The 23,145-nt window shown below is 40.3% G+C and overlaps 1 protein-coding gene across 1 annotated transcript; it reads right to left on the bottom strand.

Moving 5' to 3' along the window:
• Window positions 1–1,936: 1,936 nt before the first annotated feature.
• On the bottom strand, window positions 1,937–21,963 carry MLYCD (malonyl-CoA decarboxylase). Its single transcript, XM_065848621.2, is given in 5 exon segments — window positions 1,937–2,829; window positions 11,560–11,709; window positions 12,231–12,387; window positions 13,401–13,513; window positions 21,031–21,963. Coding segments are annotated over 5 exon segments (1,887 nt in total). The 3' UTR covers window positions 1,937–2,295.
• Between the last annotated feature and the right edge of the window lie 1,182 nt (window positions 21,964–23,145).

Below are 23,145 nucleotides of genomic sequence, written 5' to 3'. Positions count from 1 at the left end.
GTCATAGATTTAAGCTACTGCCCTTTTATTAATGCCAGTTTTCCACCCATAACACACACCTTTGGGTATTGTTCTACAGTCATACCATTAGTTCTAACAACTTAAGCCTCAGTAACTACAGGGATACTTTCGCTAATGTAACAGTTGCAAATCAGTTGATTGATTGAGGTATGTTCAAGAAGTCTCTGATACTCCGGATGGCACCTGTCTGATGTACACATGCTGTGGCAAAATTTACTTGCGATTTCAGCCTAGGCCCTTCAAAGTGAAACAAGGCACAGTATTCCACACCCTAAATTAACCTTGAAGTATATTGTTTGAAAGACATTACTATAGTAAAAGAAAGCAACAACTTCAACAACTTTTAGTATTTTGGCTTCCTTGGAGTACAGGCAGTTACGTCGTCTTTAATGTTACATGTATGCTCTTCAGAAATGGCATAACAACTGCTGGACACTGAGCAGGAGAAAAAGAAACCAGACTTCTCTCTTCTTCCCGAGTTGTTTGAGAGAATAAATCCTCCTTTAGTGACACAGTTACCATCCTAGTGAGTAGTACAGATGGTAATTTTTTTTTCTTTGGCTTGTACCATATGCTGCTGGTATAGGCAACAGGACACCACAATTCAAGGGGAACTCACCTGCTCTTTAGTGGTTTTGGCAACTGAGAAATTGCTGGAGACATCTTGCTTGCCAAGGGGATGAGAGTTTTGTGGGGTTTTTTTAAATCATATTTGATCAAAATCAATCAACTAACTTTAACCTGTTGATGTATGAGAAAGCTGTTGACTTTTTTAGAATCATTCTTAAAAATAAAGGCAGCATGGCATAGAAGCATTGCCACTGCTAACATGGCATCACTGCCACCCATGACCAGATGCTGCATCAAAACATTTCTGCTCTCAAGGGAATGAGAGACAGTAAATAAACGCCCTCCTTTAACTATTGGCGTTGCAAAAATCTACCATGAACAGACGCTGAACTTTCCTCTGCTTGGAGATATGTATAATAGGTTCCCGTATCATGTTACCAGCTTGGAGGATGGGATTTTTTTCTAACAATGAACACAAAAAGTGTATCCAATTATACGAATTCACTCTAGAAGAAACGCTAATTGGACACTTACAGCTTTCTTCACTTCTGTTCTCATACACGAGCAGGAACCCTACCATTTTCAAATCCTCTGTACAATTCTTGTCTTGAAAACAGGACTGGAATTTGACCAGACACAGAATAAATCAGAAATCATAAACCGGCATGAAATTCTGTTCAGATGCTCCATCTGCTCTGGTGATGCTGTTATCAAGGAGGGCTGTTAAGTCACAGAGGGTACATGCTGGAATAAACAAGACATGATTTATTGAGAAAGTTTATTTCATTAGTTTATAGCTCAGTCCTACTTCTTTATTAAAAAGCTCTTTGTCAACATACAAAATTATCAGAGGCAAAGTATAATCTATATTATATAATATTATATATATGTTATGTTATATTTATATAAATATATATAAATATAAATACATATATATTCGGAAGCTTCTGAACTGATCCCCAAATATCAGTCTCTCTTATTCTCTTCTCTGATTTGAACATTTCTTTGCTCATTATATCTTAGCAGACAAAAGTACAAATGTAATACTACATACCTGCTGCACTGAGAGATCCTGATTTTTCGACAATATTAATTCCAGGCTTTTCCACTCCCCAGCGGCAAAGCATGCCTCAGTGAGATTTTCAATGGGTTTGGAAAAGGAAAATACCATGAGGTTTTATATGGGAGTTTTTGAGGAAGAAGAAGACAGATATTAGAAATAAAACTGTAGATTATTCTTTTACTAATATATTTGACCGAAAATTTACCTTCATTCAGTACTACTTTCCAGGTACTTTAGTACTGAACTACCTATGCTTGTATTATGACAAATAAGTGCAGCTCCTTTCAAAGACACAGTTTATACAGGTTTATTGTCAAGAGAATAACGGTAGGGCTCAAGTATTTTCCATTCAAGCTACCACTGAGAAACTGACTGACAGAATTTTGCCCCTCCTTCAATATAAACCTCCAACTCATTTGTACATAACAGATGTCTAGAACTTGCAGTGACTCAATCGCAGCAGATCAGGTTTTGAATATGTGGCAATGTAAGCATGAAAACAGATAACCTAGATCACCTGGTATCCCGCTGTGCTGAGTACATTTGGTTTAAAATAGACATTCTCATTTAAATATAGACATTGCGAAATATTACAGATCTTTATAGGTGAGGAACTAGTTCTTAGTTTTCATACTATTTAATTAAAGCTTGCTATTTTGCTGGAACTGAGACACCAAGGAAAGAACCTGCTCTGAGGCTTTAATCTGTTTAGCCCCCAAGTAGGCCGCGCTATTACTGGCGGTCTCCTCGAGGAAATAGCGGTAATTGACCATCATGCCACAAGAAGCAGCGATGCCCCGAGGGCTTGTGTCCGCCATCCAGTTTATCCGCCACAGCACCGAGCCGTTCTGGAGATGAAAATTTGCTACGGGATTAAGAGCATAGCCGCGATGCTTCTCTCCATACAGATACCAGGCACAGAGTCTCATCAATGGCGAATGGAGCACTTTGACTAATTTTTCTGATCTCACCCACTCGTTGTTATTTAAGAGTTTCTTTAGTGTTTCAGTAGTAGAGTCTCCTGTGATCTCACAGATTTCTTGCCGCTCTGATTCTGTAAAAAGTTCATTTCTTTCCAGTTCTTTTGTTTGTGAGGAGAGGAGACCAACAAGCCACTTTGTGAAGCCCGGGATAGGTGAAAGAGTAGAAAAGGTTTTTATCTGAGGAAGTTCTTTCTGCAGACAGAAGGAGAGAAAAAGAAATAATGAGTTTGGCCATAACTGACAATGAAAAGTTTGAGTGAAAGAACAACTGATACCCTTCACTTGATGTAAAGTGAAGACTAGGGATTCTGAGAATAACTGATACACATAGACAAAAAAATAAAGAAAATCACCCTGACGGTAATATATTAGTACTTGGAGAATCAAAAATTTGGAGTACTTGGAGAATCAAAAAGATTTTAACACTGATGGAATTAGAGTCCACACACACCATCTACATAAAAGTACTTATGCAGTCCTTACCAATGCTGCATTCTGGTTTATTATTTTACAGGCATAAATAAATAAATACAACAGTGTGCCATAATGAAGTTAAATCAGAGGAATAAGAGTTTTTCAAAAGATAAACTTACAAGTTTTCAAAACCTTTTGAATATCATTTATTTTTCATACGCAACTATCTTTTTTTAAAGTCAAGGGCATTTTATTATTTCAATTTATTGTAAAATCATGAGAGGTACAATTTCTAGATTTTAATGGAATCAAAGTATTTTCTGAAGTGTTGAAAGATGTTCTTTATACAGGTCAGCTACTTCTTAAGCTACTCCCAAACTATAAACTGAATTGATGAAATAGCAAGATAAGAAATACATACTTGCAGTAAAAAAAAAAAAAAAAAAAAAGTATCACATAATTTAATACCTGTTTTAAGAAAATAAAACTACTACTAATTTATGAGTAAAAACTGTTGACTATGTAAACATGTAAAGCAAAACATACAAAAGGAAAACTGTGTGTTAGCTTTGGGACACGGCGACAGAAAGAAGAGAAAGAAGAGAGAAGGTTGTTAAACTCAGTGCCACTTGGAATTAACCAAAATTCCATCAGTCAACCCTGCTGAAGGAGTGGGGGGGCAAGGAAAAGAGGGAAGATGAGCTGAACTGAAAAAAACCACAGTGTTGTTTTAATTACTGTTCATATAGGAAGAAGTGGTAAGAAACAAGACATTTATCAACATTACAGAAGCATCTGAATGTCAACAGAAAATTGTCTTTAAATGACTACAAAACGCATTTTTTTCTAATTTGCGTATTACAGAGATAACCGTTAAAAAGCCATCATTGCTCAGATGTTGCCTCCCACTAGCAAATGTTGAGGGACTGCGTGCTGCGAGGTTGGTTGTGTCGCACCTGCGTTGCTGCATCCTCAGGTACCACCGTGCTCCCGCACCCTCGGATACCGCTGTGCTCCACAAAACGCTGCCATCTGTGTTCTGCTTCATGAGGATACAGGATCCAGGGAAGGCAGACCTGGCATCTCCTCATTGCAAACTGGAGCCAAGCACCAGTTCTAATAAACTTTGATAACTGGAATAATATTCAGCTGGTTCACCTTTTCCCTTCCCACACCAAGCTTCCCAAACGGCTGACTGCTGTTCTGCTGGCTCCAGCACTATGATACATCAGCCAGCTCAGATCTACCACCTCCTCAGTTTTTGCCTAAACTGAATAACCTTCTGTGTTCCCCTTATCTGAAGTTCTTTGACTATTATACAAATATGTAAGTTAAAGAATTTGTCTTTTGGGACCAGATAGGAACAAGGGAGGCAGATCAAGTTACAAAGAAACACCCTGTTTCATCTCCTTAGAGAACTGGATAAAGAAAAAGGTAAATTATTTTATAAAACCACTCTTTTCTGTATCTTACTGAAAAAAAAACCAAACACAACTTCTTTTGTAATGAGAGTGCCCAGGAGATCCTGACTGTGTCCTATTCTCAACTGCTCCAGCTACCACGGTCAGAAAGGGCAATACTAGTAAAGTGTTAAACTCCTGTGACTTTTTCAAGTCTGCACTAAAGGACATGATGATATTTTATTTCTAAGAGTAATTCCGAAGCATAAGTCTGTAATAAGATCTGTGAAATATAACTATCAGGTTTCATCACATATGCGTTTCATAAAAAGATTCTTTGTAAATCTATAGAAAGAGATGTCTCTGGAAGGCAACTTCTGCTGATATCGTAGCACCTCTCTGTAGAATTTTAGAGAATACAGCATTTATAAAACAAAATAATTCACTAAGGTTGTGTTCTTACTGTGGAACAGGACTACAAAAGGCATGGATATAGAAAATATGTTTCAATCAAAAGAATGTTTCTTGGAGGAGGCAGTTAAGCCTTTTTAGAAAAAGTTTCACCCCTGCTTTTGAAAAAGAGAGCAAGAACCACAGTAAATTTAAAAAAATATATATATTTGGGGGCAGAAAAAAGGCAACAATGAGAACAGAACAAAGCAACTCCATAAGCTTCAAAATTCTTTCCCTTCCCAACCCCACGCTAAATACTTCCCCGTGGATATAAAGACTATTTATCCACAAATCAAATCAAAATAACTTTATAAAATTTGACTACAGAAGCTAATGCACTCATTAGGTCTTCCTTTGATCACCTTCCATCCACCCTCTTGTAGGGTTTCTCAAATCAAGAAGTATACCTAATCATCACATTTGGAATCCAGTTTTCTTTAAAGCAGCAGGATCTTAATTAGTCCGGCAGAGGAGAGTTCTGCTCAGCTGCCTCCTTGTCAGCTGTGCTTTCCTTGATTCAGCACTAACTCCCACCAAAGACAAACCCACAGCTCTCCTGGAGAAGGATGAAGGAGAAAGATGGCACAAAAGTGAATTTTTAAAGACTACTGGAAAAATTCTTCAAGAAATTTGTTCCTGGAGAAGAAGCTGCTAGCTTTCAGTCTTGTCAAGATGGTAACGAGCATCACTACCTGCTGCCTTCATTTCTGCATCAGCACCACTGACCGGGGGTGACTGCGGTGACCGCCTGTAGTTTAGCTGCTGACACACTCTGCTGTCAGTGATCTGACCTTTTGTGTGTCAGCTCTTACTGCGGCCAGATGAATTTCTGCCCCAAAGGGAAGGCCACAACTCACTTCTGAAGGATCGGTGACCCAGTGCCCTTCTGCCTGTCCACACAAAAACAATGGGTGACAACTCAGCAACTGCCCAGGATGTGACAGACCTGCAAATGAACCTTACGGTGCAGAAACACAAACCTGTAATAATGAGAAATACCCTTTTCATGTCAGCATCCTTAAGCAGCAGCAAGTTCCCCCCAAAAGCCACTGGATTTCAAAATGCGGTTTCATTCTTCGATGTCTTCATTCCCTGTTGTGGTTTAAAGTTTGTGTTTAGTCCGTGACACAGAGAACACAAGAGACAGGGATAAATTGGGGAAGTTTACAAATTAAAGACCTATTAATGACAAATCCTAAATGTGCTGATAGAGGGAGTACAGATGTTACTATTGTGCATTGGGCATGAAAAAAAAAGGGAAAAAGAAAAAGGTTGTTAGATGCTATTTTCCTCTAGGTAGGGATTCAAGGAATAGAAGAGGTGTTTCTTTATGACCCGAAGATGGGATTATATTCCTGAAAGGTGTCTTTTTTTTCCTATCTATATTACTCATCCTATAAAAGACAGTGTCTTGAGAACATATTCCTTAGGTTTCTTTCACAAATTCTACACCGATGTTTGGGGTTAAAACCTGAGAGAGGAAGAAGGAAAGTAATGCTGAAATCTGAGGAGCAGAAAGTCTTCTTTCAGGTAAAAGCAAAAACTGATTGGACCAAGAGAAAAAGCTGCTCACCACAAAGCCGAGTCTGGAAGTCTCCTGCACTATCTCTGCTAAGAAAGCACCATGTTGGAAAATACTATTTTGCTCCTCAACAGAGCTCACAAATGGGGCTGAGCCGTGGCCGTTGTGTTGTAGGGTAACAATTCCAATCTCATCTCCCTTGCAAAGCCGAGAGGGAACCAATGCACCATCCATCCATGATGACAAAAGTGAGAATGAACGATTTCTTCCCGTATTTGTGTATTTATAATAACTACTGCAAAGTTCCTAATGAAGTAACTGACATTTTGCTTCTTTGTGATATTGACTGCTCTTTGCTTATCATTCACTTTCAGGAGTGACCTGTTCACCAAGCCCTGCTCAAAATATTTATGAGGAAGTTAGTAGCTCCTACTCTATTAATAAATAAATACAAAATGGGAAATTGTGCATATTTTTTACTTCTTAGGACAGATAACACAAGGGAAAGCGACCCCATTTTGAAGTTACAGTACACACTACTACATATCTGATAAATGCTTGAGTTCAGGAGCTTATCTGAGGTAGCCATTTCTTGTAGAAAAATAAATAGATGCAGCCAAGTGTGCACATTTATGTTGTTGCTAAATCGATGTGCTAGTTTCTAAGGCTATTGGTGGAGATCCATTAATGTATATTTTCTTGTCAGAAACCCATACACCATTAAGAAACAGCTGCTCATTTTGTTTGGGGGTAGTTTTCTGGTTTTGGTTGTCTTTTAGGTTTTGGTTTGAGGTTTTTTTTTTTCATTGCAAAAGAGCACAGATCTCTCCTGTCACCCATATCTCATCTGAAACTGTCTTGCACTCTGAAAGCTGTAGTCCAAGGTCACATTTTTCATCAATGAAAGCAAAGCCTGTTTTGGAAATTATGATCTCCCCAGGTCACCTAGATCAAATTAAGGTAGCAATTATCAACAGCCCAACCAGAAAGCTAAAATCTGCCACCAATTGTTAAGCATTCAATCGAGTCACACAGCAGCTATCAGTTTTCTCCCCCAAACGCCACAGGCTATAAAATTCTAAGCAGTTTTCTCAAAGGCTTCACCACAGTTATCTCTGTCTGTCATCTGCAGAGTGAATTGCTATGATGTACCTTCTGCAGAGCTCCAGACCATTTAGAGTGGCTATGAACACGTTCTGAATTAAATGTCTGTCTAATGAGAAATCTGTTCTATCTGTCTACACATTCACCAGCACCCATCGCTTGCTAGAAATGCGCCTTCCTTCCTGTTTTTGAGGTTGGTTTGTTTTCTTACTAGTTGTCTCAAATCATTTCAGAATCAAACTAGTTTCTGGGAGCAATGCAAGCTTAAATTTAAGAAATACGAGAGATTATTTCTGTTATCTAGTCCCTGCTTTGTATATATTAATATAATCATGAGACTATACAGAATGCACAGGGAGCCTATTCTCAGATTTCTACTGGGTCCAAAGCTGTATCAGTGGACTAATGAGTTCATCCCACTGCTTGCCCTAAAATAATCTGAACAGATAACAATAGAAGCCTGTTTATAAAACCCTTCTAAATTGGTTGTGTAGCAAACCTTTGTCAAGCAACTACCAAAAAAAAGAAAAATCTCCTATTTAGCACAGGATCCTTTCTGTTAGGATGCCCTTTGTATGCAACACAAGCTGCATCCCTATGGGGCTGTTCTGATCTCCATTATATCCCTCCCCTTTACCCAATTATATCACAATACCTGTGGCAAATGCCAAACCATAATGTCTAGGTGGAGATTAAGGATTCAAACCACAAACTGTGCACATATGAAGAGATGAAACTGAGGACCCATTTCTGTGACTCAACTTCATACGTCCTCCATCTGCTTAAATTAGTGGAAGATCGTAAAAGCTGGGGCCATTAACTCCTGTGCAGGGCCTCAAATTAACGGTGCTTAACATTGAGGGTTGGAATCTTCACCAGAGCCTCCGCTGCTGCAGTTTTCCTCATAGGCCTAATAAAAACCCGTTTGCAAGAGAGACTTTCATGGGGGAAATCTATACTCGACATTCTTCGAAGGTGAGCAGTGCCACCCTACACGTGTTCATGCTCAGCAGCCTATGTGACCAGTTCAGAGAAATTAGCAGGAAGATTTCTGAAAAAATTAAGTTCCATCTTAACTGCCCATTGATAAGATTTTAAGAAATCTGGTACTAACTGAATTTATAGACATTATAGAGTAGATACCTGCTAGATCAATGTTTCAGTACAGTTTATAAAAATCTCACCAAATAAAGACTTCAATGGCGGAAAAAAAGAGTGGCTATTAGCATATTTCTACATTTGTGCATGCCTTTTTCTGATCTAATGATATACATTCGTGACAGGTCCCATCTGGAGTTTTCCTTATGAAGAATGACAGCTGAGAATTCAGTTTTGAGGTTACAATGGCACTTACAAGTAGAAGTGTCAGAGCAGGTTAAGTTAAGGCAAAGTCAGATAAAGGATTTTTACTAGCGGATAAAAAAAGTTCTAAGAGTTTGCAGTACCCTGGGAACATATGAATCAAATAACATTCTGCAGATCAAACACAGCCACAAAAGTTAACTCAAATGGCAGGTTATAAAAGTGTATCATCAGTGATTCAAATATAATGAAAAACAAAAGCCTCAACCCCTTCAAATGGTCTCCTCTTCCCAAAGCATTTTATTATCCGTTAAATTAAAGAGAGTCTCAACTTACGTAACCTGGAACACTCGGTGATTTAGCAGCACTTTAAAGACTCATTTATTGCAAAGCCATGCAAAGGTTATATAAAAAATTCTCTTCCTATCAGAGACCTCAACTATCTATTTTTACAAAGGCTGCTGGAAGTTTGCTTAACGAGATGTAATTTCTGACCCAAGATTTTTTTGCTGAGGCTCTATTGTTTCAGCTGCTGCCACCGAGTCAACTCAGCACTACTGCAGTACCATTTGTCCCTTTTAAACTAAGTGACTATAATATTGCTTCAAAAATTATGGCCAACCTGAACACAGACAACCTTGGAAAGTCCTTTGCTTACACCTGACCAAAGTGAGCACGTGTTTGATTAATGCACTGAAGTAGGACCTCCAGAATTTTGGGAGATGAGTAGAACAGTCTGCCAAGAGTATCACTCATCATCTGGTCTGCCTTTGCCCCAAACAATCTAACTCTGCAGGAATTTCACAGTGGAAGCATTTTGAAGTTGAAATACATGGCTCTTCTATCCAATGAATCAAGAAGTCCACTGAGATGGGAGTCACGACATTTGCAACAAAAGCTGAATGACCAGGCATTAGAGAAGTGCATTACATATTTCTGGTAACAGTGAGCTGACTCAGGGTCACTTCGACAGATGTGAACAGGTAATGGGAGATGGTTCTTGCAGAATTCAAGACATGAACAAAGAGTGGAAGACAAACTACTAGAGAGTCACATCCATCATGAATAAACACTCCTGGATTATCCTTTTATCTCTTTTAGCCCGACAATGGTACACAAGAAGGTTCACCGTCAAGAAAAGGAAAGGTGTAGAGACAATACATGGAGGTCATTGTACCTTAATATATTAACAGATATGGAGAATAAATATAAACAGACAGTTCAAGTTTTGCTACAACTTCATATTCAACTAAGTACATGTCCAATTCACCATATAAAACCTTACTAATAATAGCACATTTTTCACAACATCTTAAAGGAGTGTATGAAATCTAAGTAGGGAGGAAGACCTGCATCTTTGGCACCGTATGGGAAGCCCTTACCTTTCAATATTATAATAAAGTTACTGATTCTTGAGGCAATAATTTTATGATAAGAATGTATTCAAAGGCATCTCAGCCAAAGTGTTTCCTATTAATTTCGTATTTGATGAACCCTGAATGGCTGGATTTTACAACACTGAAACGTAGAAATGTTATAAGTATATAACAAACACATTCTTCTGTTTGACAGATCAAATTTCGGAACTTGCACACAAGTTATCTAAGTATGATATGTCTATTTTCCTTTATAACTCACTCATAACTTTTCTAGTGTAATAAGCAATTTAGTGATGGACAAATACATTGTCAATATGGTTATTTTATGAGAGCAACTCAATTATCCAGAAATTATTTTTCAAATGTGAGAGCACGTAACTGCATGAATTTATTCCAATTTCCCCTCATCTAAGATCAGACAGATGGCCCAGCCTAATTATACCTGGACTGCTGCACTTTAGACAATTAATCTAAAAGCCATTCCAAAAGCAAGAAGCAACAACATTCCGTCAAAATATCCATTAAAAATTAAGTAAAATAAAAAAATCTTTAGGGCAGCCAGCTATGATTCAGCTATGGACTAATCAATCATTTTGTAGAAATCTGGTGCATCCAATTTCGTTATTTTTGTAAGCAAAACTGAAGTTCTAATCACAGACAATTTGCCAGACTTTATATTCATTCTTCCAACATCTGGATTAGTAAAGACAAGTAGAGACCATTACTTTTAAGTGGTAGTTCTACTAGTAATTTAAGTAGTAAAGAGTATTAAATAAAATAATGAACTCAACAAAGAAATGTGACTGCCTCCTTGATACCACTCTTATATAAATTAAGGAATTTTCATTCCGTTCTCCAGTTGCTTGGAAGAAGGTTCTACAAGGAGCCCTAAAACTATTAACAATAATCCCATAACATGCAATTATGTTATATAAATTCATGCAACTGAGTTGCATAAAGTACCTGATTCCTGTGACTTTCAAATGTTAAAGACACCTTCTTCACTATATAGCAAGAAACGCCTGGGCAAGGAAATCTCTCTCTTTTTTTTTAATAGACATATTCAGGGCAAGCATGCAAACTGCATACATAACTAGTGTTAATTCAATATAACAATGTAACAAACAAGAAAATGTACAGGAATTATTTTTGTTACTGGAGCAGCCATGAGATTTTGAAGAAGGAACAGTTGGGTACATTGAAGGTTGATCTGGTAAGAAGCTACAAGTATAGGGGAAGACTTAGCAGCTCCTTGCCTTAAGCCATGACACAAAGAGGAAACTAAAACAGCAATACAAGGGGAGGAAATTGGCCAAGCAGCATCTGAAGTGCACCCTGCAACACCTACCTGCAGCTCTTTTACAACCCGTTTGATGAGGTAAGTCCCAAGCTCCACACCTTGCAGCCCCTGCTGAGTCAAACTGATGGAGTAGAAAATTGCTGTTGTAATTTTGTCTGTATCTTCTGTTTCTAAAGGTGGCACTTCTTTCACTATGGCCTGGGAAAATTAGAATAAAATAAAAAAGTAGTAGTTATTATCATCATTATGGGGGCCCTTCTTCTTAACTTTCAAATGCATTAACACTTTTCCCCACTGTTTTATTCCTTATCTTCTGGGAGAAACAAAAAAAAAATCTAATCAAAAAAAGCTGCTTATCCATTAGCAAGTGCAGGAAATAACTGTAATGTGGATTAAAATATTCAGAAGTAATCACAACTGCTTTGAAGTTTTAATCTCATTTGTTACCTTTTCTTACATATTTCTTACCTTTTCTTACATATTTCTTATATTTTCTTATTCTTCTTGCACTTGAGCAAAACCCCAAAATTTCAACTTACATAACAGGAGATAGACAGAATATTGCTGTAATTTTTAAGTGACAATTCTCTCATCTCTTAATTAAAAAAAAAATTGAAACAAACCCAAATATTCCCAAATTATAAGGGATTATGGATTTTAAAAGAAGTAGATTGCAATTTGAGCACTTTGCTGTGTACTAAATGCATCAGTGACTGTACCTGGATGCTGCTGGAGATGTCACTGGTTAGTGCAACATGCAAGACTATCAAGGGCTCTCCTGGGATTGCACAGTGAGAAAAAAAGTAGCATCTTCTATATGACCCAACTCGACGCTTCATATCAACCCAGTTTCTAACAGGATGCACGGCTTCAGAACTCAATGAGAAAATAAGAAAAAAAAAGTGAAATTACATCTTTCTTTTTTTCATTTCAAAATAGAGATCAGCTGCCAACCCTACAAGCTCAGCACTTTTCCCACTGATGTCAGTGACAAAACTCTCCAATCAAAAAAAGGAGAGTCAGGTTGCAAGTGAAAAAAGTAAAATTCATCAGCAAACTGCGACAAAGTAGATTGGAAAGGTGCTGCATACCCGCACTCTCTAGTTTTATTTGCGATATGCTTATTACATAGCTGAGATTTCACGTGCATTTCTAAGCCATTGAATGAGTCTGAACACGCCTCTAAGGAATTTGTTTTCCCAAGCTACAAACTAGTCTGTTAACACTCCCAGTCTTAAGTACTTCCAGAACTCTTTAGAGATTCATTTTACTTTGAGCCTTTTATATAACAAAATGCCACACAACAAAGCTTTGATTCTGTCACCTTCAACTCCATCACTACAACTTGGAATATGTGGCAGAAATTCAGAAATAACTGTTGTAGGATTTAAGGAAGGGGAACCTCAGTGCGTTAGAAGTAAAACGTGCTCTTGAGCATTGGGCACTTCACGCTGCATTGGATTTAAATACTGATTTTCTGGCAACACTGCTGGTGTAGGATGAGGGGAGAAGGTGGTGGCAGCAGTGATGGAGGCAGCAGCACCAGTGAGAGGAAAGAGAGCGCGAGAAGACAGAGCTGCACAAATCTGCGTTTGTAGGAGAAGTACCAGCAGCACCTCTGGGAATGTGGGAAGAGTAACTGAGAAGGTTGGAAGAAAATACACCAGTTTGTGAGTGCAAATGTGAGCGAAAGGATCAAATTACGAGACAAGCGATCCCCTCTACTGTTTACTTAATTCAGTTTTAAAAAGTGTCCTCTTAGTGTGTTAAATGCAACTATTCCTTAATTAGCCTGTTGAAAAAGCACTCTCTTTAAAATCATGGATCTGGGCAGTCACAGCATTTCATCACCATTTCATCCACGAGCATCAACAACTTTGAGCACTTACTCACTAATTTTCTGGAGTACTTCACAAGGTGATTGCCAAGTGACCCGTTCCAAGTTCAGGAATCCTGTTGAGAACCACTCCGAAAGCATGTTCTTTAGAACTCCACTCATTTCCTGAAAACAGAAGAAAAATGGACATACGTGCTAAATAAAGTAGGTAGAACACACAAATGCGACTAAAGATAACCTTGTTTCCAACTGCAACATGGGGAAGTATATTAGAATAGTTTTGTTTATTCTGGTTTTAAGGTACTTCCATCCCGAATCTTGTTTCTGCACAGCTCTCAAGCTTTTAGAAAACAACCACAAACCATTTTGGTCAAACACCCCTGGGTGTAGTGAAAGTCTCCAGGTATTTCAGGATTATCTGTCATGTTTTCTTTTGTAAGGGCACATTGCAAGCCAGAAAAATAAGCTAGAGTTGTCAGATCTGGGGTCAAACTAACAGATTCCTATGGTTCTCTTGTCATCCACCTGTTTTTTGGAACAGCATTTCACGCTGCAGTCTAGCAGCTAGGAGGGAAAACTGCTGATGGCTGCACTCCTGTTAGGCATTATTTTGAACACACTGCTCTGCATCTATTGGCAGTAACACGGTCCAGACGGCAATGAGTGACTTGGGAGAAAGCCAGCTATACTAAACAGATCCCGGTAAAAGTGGAAAACCTATGAATCAGATGCGTTTTGCTTCTCTGAAGCACCCACAGATTTAGCAAGTGTGCTCCATACGATGGGACATCACGGTGCTCAACTGAACTGAAGGCCACTTGTCAAGATGCAGAACGTGTTATCTGAGAGCAGCCCTGCGGAGAAGAACTTGAGGGTACTGGTGGATGAAAAACTGGACACGAGCTGGCAATGTGAGCCTGTAGCCCAGAAAATAAATCGTATCCTGGGCTGCACCAGAAGGAGCGTGAGCAGCAGGTGGGGGGAGGTGATTCTGCCCCTCTGCTCTGGTGAGACCCCCCTGCAGTGCTGGTCCAGCTCGGGGTCCTCAGCACAGGACAAACAAGGATCTGTTGAAGCGGGACCAGAGGAGCCACAGAAATGATCTGAGGCTGAAGTAGCTCTGCTGGAAGGACAGGCTGAGAGTTGCAGTGTTCAGCTGGAGAACAGAAGGCTCCACGGAGACCCTATTGTGGCCTTTCAGTGCTTAAAAGGGGTCGATAGGAAAGGTAGGGACAGGCTTTTTAGCAGGGCCTGTTGCGACAGGTAAGTGGTGATGGTTTTAAACTAAAGGAGGGAGGTTCAGGCTGGACATGAGGAAGAAATTGTTGGTCCTGAGGATGATGAGAGCCTGGCCCAGGTTGGCCAGAGAGGTGGTGGATGAACCATCCCTGGAGACATCCCAGGCCAGGCTGGATGGGGCTCTGAGCAACCTGAGCTGGTGAAGATGTCCCTACAGGGGGGGAGCTTTGAAGGTCCCTTCAACTCAAACTATTCCATGATTATAAAGCCACTTCAGGCCCAAATGTCAGCTCTATAAAAGCAATGCATTTGTAAGCAAAGAAGAAAGTGAAGCAGATGTGCCTTCAGCAATGATTTTGGTAGAAAGGAATATTGTTTATGGGGAATTACAACTCAAGTAAAATAATCTGTCAATAGTAAATAATGAAGCTTTATAAAACAACAGGGCAGCATGTAGGGCAAAGAATCAGCCCAATCCCAGCTGGTTCTCATCTAGTTCAACTGCAACTGAGGCTGTTGAGAAAACTTCTTAGTGCAGAAAGACACAAAACACTTCATACTATCCCAAACTGTGTTTAATTCAACTAAACTGCACAAAATTCGGAGTTGTGTCTGATATAATGGTATACACAAAGTTCTGAAAGACTCAACCCCAACAACGCCAGTCTCAAGTTAGGTTGTCATATTTTGTAAATTTAGTGGTAAGTAAATTCTTATTTTCATTTCAGAGGCTTTTCTAGTCATAAAATTACATCTCAAACATTTCATTAAAAAGAAAATACAGCACCCATTTATTATTCAGCATCCCAATTTTAAATTTGAGCAACAAGACATTCTCAGATTAGTATTTATAATCACCAGCTATACTTCAGTTTCTATTAGCCGAGCATAATAAATTGTGATTACTTTTTTTTTCATTCCATGTTCTGGCTACAAGACAGTAAATTACAGGCTTTTTGATCTTCGCATCAGGTCCCTATTTATCGAGCAACAAATGGGAAAACTCTTTATGAAAAACTTAAATTATTCTTTTTTATTATGAAAACCCGCCTTTCTGGTGATGGAACTATTCCAATTTCCCTCTCAAACTACTAAAAAATAAAATACTCCTTACAATGAAAATACATATACAGGTATTTACGTATAACCACAATATGAACAGCAGTAACTAACGCTTCGTGCACACCGAATGGACGGTTAAGTTACTGTTAGTTATTGGTGAGATATATGACAGGGCTACAAGGGAAATATTCTGCCAGCCTCCCGAGAGCTGAGTTTTTCCATGGCTTTGCAATGTTTGAAGTTTTTAACCTGATATGCTTTGCTTAGGCATACTGACTTACAGACCTACTCCGACACTGCCATGGGTTTAAAAATATAGGTACAGAATACTGCGGGTGAGATACTGACAAACGCACCCATTAGTAAAATGAAATTCAGTAGTGTGACACAAATAAAAGGGAACTGTTTTCCTGCTTTTTTATTGCTAATAGTAATTACTGCAGTAGAAATGGTAGTGCTGAGAACTTCCCCAGCTCTTTCATTTTATATTGTCTGATGTCTTATTCTTAAAAAAATGTATTACCCTCCCCTCTCCACTTTTGCTCATTTAAACAATGTGTGCACAAGCATTTTCAAGTCACTCAGTCACCTGCACATGTTATTTTACTGTAATCTCTTGAACAAACACAAAATAGAAATGCATCATCAACCAATACCTAACAGTGCAAGTTGCTTCTGTGTTGATATATCTTGAGGAAATAGAAAAATATTTTATATTTACAACACAGCAGTGGGCAATCCTTGCTTTAATAGGTCTTTCAAAATGCAAAGTAAAAACTAAGATCTGTCTAAGAAATATTTTAGATAGTTTGGGCAAAAATAAAATCTCAGTAGGCCATATAATGCATTCTGTAATTCTCCTCCAGCATCAAGAAAATCCCTTTAATTTTATTTCCACATTTCCTTGTCAGTGCAGATATAAATACACAAAAGCTGTAAGATTCTTGTTGCACATTTGACTTCATGAAAGTGTTACGGGTACGCTCAACACCTTGAGCAGACCAGCGGTAGTTTGGTACAAGCTCCAAAGGAAGCAAAATCTCATGCAGAGCCTACACGCAAAATATTCTGCCTTCAAGGCAGTTCAAATTCCTCTAACAAAATTTAAAACCACTTTCCCTGACTATACGAAGGTCGGTGTTTGAATCTTCCAGAAAGCTTTAAGAAAAAAAAAAAATCAAAACTTCAAGGAAAAGTCCAATTTTAAATACTTGTTGTATTCAGGAGTGGTTGCTATTAATGGAAAAATAACCCAAATAATTACGATATTTCTTTCTTTGTAGTAGACCAACACACACGCAACAAGATTACAGGTGCACTCCAACTACTGCTTAATTATGGAAGCAGGTTTATTTATAAATCAATTTGACAAAAATGCTATCGTTTTCATTACTTCTTGCCAGCAACCTGAAACTTCCACTGACTTTTTCTAAATCATATGGAAAGATGAAGCATATTTTAAAAGCAATAGTTGAATGATTTGCTACCTGAAATAATAACGCTGTGAATTTTCACCAGAATCCATATTTCAAATGCTGAAATGGAGTAAGCAAGCAAAATATAAAAAAAATCTCAAGAGGAAAGTGCTGGCACAGAAGAAGTACTGCAGGTGAGAGGGTTCTGTGCAGTAAGGGGAAGAATGACACTCGGGAAACAGGTTTGCAGCAAATTTCACTCTGTGCATTGCAAAGGCTCATCAGAAAATCAACTAATTTATAGAGACACAGGAAAATGTCCATGTCCTTTGGTAGAAGGAACAGAACACATGGAAAGTACAGAATAGCAAGAGGAAAGAAATTCAAACAGCACCATGAAGAAGAATTAAGCCCAGCTTTACTGTAATTTAACTTTTCAAATGATGTCTTATTTGCCAGTACTGTTTTTTTTTAAGTGGTCACCTTAACATTATCCATGAGGCTCATGATAGTAATAACTGGTTCATATAGTTAATAGAACAGAAAACCAACCTCTGGGATAGATCATGAAGAAAAATTCATCTTCACCATATCTCCTGAATACATTTTTGGTGGACTCTTTGGAAAAAAAGGGCTGTATAGCTTCAAAAATACAGTTTACTACTAAATTTTTGCCATCTGATTATCAACAAACTTGTGTCAAGAGTATTCATCATCTTTTACACATCCACAGAAAGACATTTACTATGTCAAAATAACTTGTCACTGAGGACACCCATAATTTTCCCGTCTCGCTCTAGGTGACAATTCTGCCTTCTAATAACTAACTGAAACAGAAACTAAACCTTATTTGCAGCATGTTCCTTCCTTTTTTTGCACAATCCGTCATTTTAAGTATTTCCAATGCATTGTTCAGGGTTTATGTTCATGATCTATGGAATTCTTCCAGTAAGGTAGTCACCATTATTCTCAATTTCTCATAAGTCAGTTTTTTCAACCCAATCTGTCATACGTTGGATCCCGACAGCTACGGCACCATGACATCTGATTTAATGGACACTGCTAAAATATTTCAGTGACTTCACAGTCTTTACAAGTCTAATAATGAGACACATTTTGGCACAAAGTGCAGCCAGGCACATGTCACACAGTACATAAAGTCTGAGTAAGGCATTTGCATTTCTTCATTTACTTTAAACATTAATTCACCTTAAGAGGTGATTTCTGAAAGACAACTGAGGGCATTACAAAGATGTGTATACTTGGGAGTAACTGAAGGCAACACTGCCCCACTCTGCAGTGCATCATCTACTTTATTAATGATTCAGGGACAGTGAAACCAATGGAGAAACAATCATCAGGTAATTTGCATCTCTTGTTTTAAAATAAGACCTTAAGAAATTCAGGCAGACAATAATTCATCACATGTAACAGTGAATCCTGACACATTAACATCTACCGCAAGTTCCAGAGCTTTTTGATATCTTTTTTTTGTCTCTCTCCTGCAGTTACGGAAACCAGCAAAAAACAACTCTAAAATTGTCCTCTACAAGATCACAAAATCTGTGTTATGGAACAAAAACATTTCTCAAGACTCAAATCCTTCATCAAAAAGGAAAAGCATTCGAACAACCCCTCCCACCCCCAAATCTATAGCCCAAATATTATGCCATATAGTTTCCTGTGTTCTTGACATTTAAGTCTCAGAACAGGTAATACAGCATCTCACACCTATGACTTAAGGTATCAAATTAAATACATGTGATCTCACAAACCCCTCACGCCAGCTTGTAATCAGCTCCATTGCAGAGGCTGTCAAGATTTCCTGCAGGTTGGGTTCTCATGGTTATTCTGACACTCATTTGCAATTGAAACAAATAGATTCTAAAGGCTGAGCAAGACACTTATTTCAGAAGCAAAATCTAACACCTTTCTCAAGGCCAGAGCACTGGAACAGCACATAGTTCTAGGTCTTGATTGCTGTGGAAAACAGATGAGAATGACCTAAATAAAACTCCAAATGGAAAAGAAACAGTATCCACAGTAAATTCTTACAGTCAATACAGTCACAAAAAACAATGCAAACCAGTTCTAGCTCAATCTCTCCTGGCTTATGTGCCAATTTATCACCAACCCTCAGTCATAGAATATATCACCTTTGAAAACAGAAGTGATCAACAAGTGCAGAAAAAGACTAGAAGAGATATGCAGAACGAAGCCCGGTTACGTGAAGAACCCACACATTTCAAAAAATACTTTGAAGACAAAACATAAAATGTTTACAACAGCCCTTTTATTGAAGCTTTAGTTTTGCAGACAATATTTTCCTACTTTCAAATGGGTCTAGTATGATTCTAAACATATCACATTACTTGGGGCATGTACCTTCAGCTGTTTTACACATTTCTATCGTGCTAATTTTTCAAATTCAGTCTATTTTTACTTAACATGACCCAACTGGATGTGAATTCTTAGCAACGCCCTTGCTACTTCAGTTATGTGATGACTGTGGTTAATTGACAGCACTGACAAAAAACAACTTCTCCTTGTCAAACTTAATTTGTATCTGAATATTGACAAACAAGTTATGGTCAGTGCATCTGAACAACTTGTGTCTTTCTTTGTGGCCTTCTGGGAAGCCCTGTCAGCTCCTGCCACTGTCATCTTCAGCTGGAAGGGACCCACAAGGATCATCAAGTCCAACTCCTGTCTCTGCATATGACAACCCCACAGTTCACACCATGTGTCTGAGGATGTTGTCCAGTCTCTTCTTGAACACTGTTAGACTTGGGGCTGTGACACCTCCCTGGGGAGCCTGTTCCAGTGGCCAGCACCCTCTGGGTGAAGAAGCTTTTCCTAATGTCCAACCTAAACCTCCCCTGGCACATCTTCCTGCCACTCCCTCGGGTTCTGTCATCGGCTACTAAAGAGAAAGAGAGTACATAATTCCTTCTCCCTTCTACATCATTCCCTCTTCCACACCCATGTCACCTCCTGGACCGTGTAACCAGAGGGGATGTTCCATCTCACCTATTTTCTACACACCGAGTTAAGTCACGACAACTCCTTTCTCCTATTGATATTCTTCATCATTAGCATGACACAGTTGCTATGTCACTATATCACTGAAATACCAGAGAGAATGCAGAGGAGGTAACGAAGCTGGTGAGGGGTCTGGAGCACAAGTCTGATGAGGAGTGGTTGAGGGAGCTGCGGCTGTTTAGCCTGGAGAACAAGAGACTGAGACCTTCTCGCTGTCTACAACTACCTGAAAGGAGGTGGGAGCATGGAGGGTGTTGGTCTCTTCTCCCAAGTAACAAGTGATAGGATAAGAGGAAATGGCCTCAAGTTGTGCCAGGGGAGGTTTATATTGGATATCAAGAAAAAATTGTTCCCAGAAAGGGTTGTCAGGCTTTGGAACAGGCTGCCCAGGGCAGTGGTGGAGTCACCATCCATGGAGGGGTTTAACAGACGTTTAGACAAGGTTCTTAGGGACGTGGTTTACTGCTAGAGTTAGGTTATGGTTGGACTCGGTGATCCTGAGGGTCTCTGCCAACTGAAACGATTCTATGTCTCTACCAGCCCCAGGAGTCACGCCACTACACGTCACTCCTGCAGCGAGCTCCTGACACAGCTTGGCAGCCTCAGCATCATCTGCATCATGTCACACTGCGTCATTGTGGCAATTCCTCCACTGTTCCAATGCCAGCACTTCCCAGCCACCCACCCCCACCCGAGCTTGGCAAGCCCGTTGCTTCACACCACGGAGTGCTCCCCTCCCAGCAGAACTGGCTTGCACTGGAGCCACAGCCATTGGGAATGGGCTTTGGTCATGTCCCACCATGGAGACCCCAACAGTAAATCGGGTTCGTGGGCCACTCTTCAGCCCAACGTGGAGGCTCCATGAGGATCAAGTCCTAAACCCCATCCCCTGCCAGAGCCACCCATTCCCAACCCAGCCCTCACCTTGACATGAGGCCCGTCCACCGCCTTGCTCGCCAGCCCCTCCACCAAGTCGCCCCTCAGCTCCACCAGGAAGCGCAGCCCCCCCTCCAGGCGGCCCAGGTGCTGGAACAGCCCCCGGTACTGGGGGTTGAGGTAGTAGCGGAGCCTGTCCTCGGCCTGCAGCAGGGCCCCCGGCTCCCGCTGCTGCTCCCGGGCCTGCAGCACCTTGGCGCTGAACTCCGCCACCCGGCCGTGGTCCACGCCGAAGTCGCGAGCCAAGCGGGTGAGGAGCTCGGCGCGGGGCGGCCCGGCCGCCAGCCCGCGGTAGAACCGCACGAACTCCGCGCTGCGCAGCTCCGCCGGGGGCGGCGCCTTCTCCTTGGTCTCATAGGGCGGCAGTGGCGGGACGGCGCGGCTCAGCAACTCCTCCATGCCCGAGAGAGAGGCGGTGCTGGAGCCCGCCGGGCCCCGGCGCAAACCGGCCGCCACTGAGACGCGGCGCAGCCCCCGCGACACCGCCCAGGGCCCACGCAAGAGGCACCGCGGGCTCAGACACGGGCCCAGGTGGCTCATTCCGTGACAGCCGGAAAACACCCTCCTCTAAGGCCAGGCCGCGGCACCGCCCCCGAAACGGCAGCGGGAGAGCTGATTGGCTGGTGGTACAGACTGCCAGCCCACCTCACCAATGGAGAGCGAGAAGAGTGTGGCGGAGTTGGGGTGGTGCTGGACGCCATCTTGAGCGTGGCGCAGCCGAACGGGTGACTGGGCTGGTTCACAGCGGCCGCGCCTCCCCCCGGGGTGGGCACTGTGCCCAGTTACTAGCGCTTTTTCGTCGCTCAGAGCTTCTCTCTGCCTGAGTGCACTTTCCGGAGCCTTCCTTGTCCAGCCCGTTGGCTGCTGTGTCGTGCTCACCTTTGGCCCCCATTTTTCCCCGACCCACCACTGTTCCCTCATAGTGGGTACAGGAGTTACCTCACAGCCTGAGACAGCCCATGCCAGGTCTGCTGGTATTCGCTCTGAAATAAGTGCAGGCAATTGCACAAATGTGATTGTGTAATTGGAGGACGCAGCCCTGAGAGACGTGTGACCTTTGGAACCTGTAGCTAAATATTCCAATTGTGAGCTCAAAGTTCTCTAAAGTGCATGAGGACTATTCGTGATTAAAGTTAAACGTACACATGCTCTTGGTTCAGTCTTACGAAGATGTATCTGCCTCCTTTGACATCGCATGTGCTCTGTCCTTCCTGTTGTTACTTGCCCATTAAACCAAGTGAAAGGCATCGGTAACACTGATGTCGGTGAGAGTAGAATTGAGCACAGGTTGTCCTGACCTTTGGAAGCACAAGGTGGTTTTGATTCTCAACATTTGAAGTAAGAATTGAGGAGGGTATCAAGCCCTCTCTGCCTGTGAAGAGATAGACAAAAACAGAGCACTACTGAACTACAAATTTCTAGAATGATATGGAAGAAGAGAGGAGAGGAGAGGAAAAGAGATAAAAGAAAAAGCTACATAAGTAGTATAGCCCTGGGGAACTGAGGGTCCTAAGATATCGTCAAGAGAGGGAAAGCATTACTCAGAAGCATTACAATATATGAAAAATACTTAAAAAAAAAAAAAAAATTGAATCCCGCAGGCAATTAATTAAGTTACAGAAATCCCCTTAACAACTTTACTGTATAACTTCATTTTCAGCAGAAGTAAAAGCCCTCAAAAGTTGGCTGGTTAGTCCTCCTGCTTCATCTCTGGAGGAAACGGGCTGTCAAAGCAAGCTGCTATCTTATATTCCCAAGCTAATGTTTTCAGAGACAGAGGAATGAGTAAGAAAAAAAACATTATTTTCTATGTACACTGTTTATAGACAGCAATTCTGCAGTTTTAAATGTGTATTCATTAGCCAAGTACAACTTTTTCAATTTGAAAACCAAAAGAAAATGTTTTTTAGCAATGCTTCCTAACAACAGGTGGGCAGATTTGGTTTGTTGTTGTGTTGGTTTTTTTTTTTTTTAATTAAAAAGGGTGGCTAGAAATTGAATTTTTCCTTGTATGTATTTAATAATGACCTTTAATCTTCTGTGTTTGTCAAATATATGATGATATAATAAACTCATTTATAATCCATGAAGTAGATTTTGTTA

The sequence above is a fragment of the Patagioenas fasciata genome, chromosome 13, assembly GCF_037038585.1.
Source record: "Patagioenas fasciata isolate bPatFas1 chromosome 13, bPatFas1.hap1, whole genome shotgun sequence".
Taxonomy (NCBI): domain Eukaryota; kingdom Metazoa; phylum Chordata; class Aves; order Columbiformes; family Columbidae; genus Patagioenas; species Patagioenas fasciata.
This window is presented reverse-complemented; position numbering and strand designations above follow the sequence as displayed.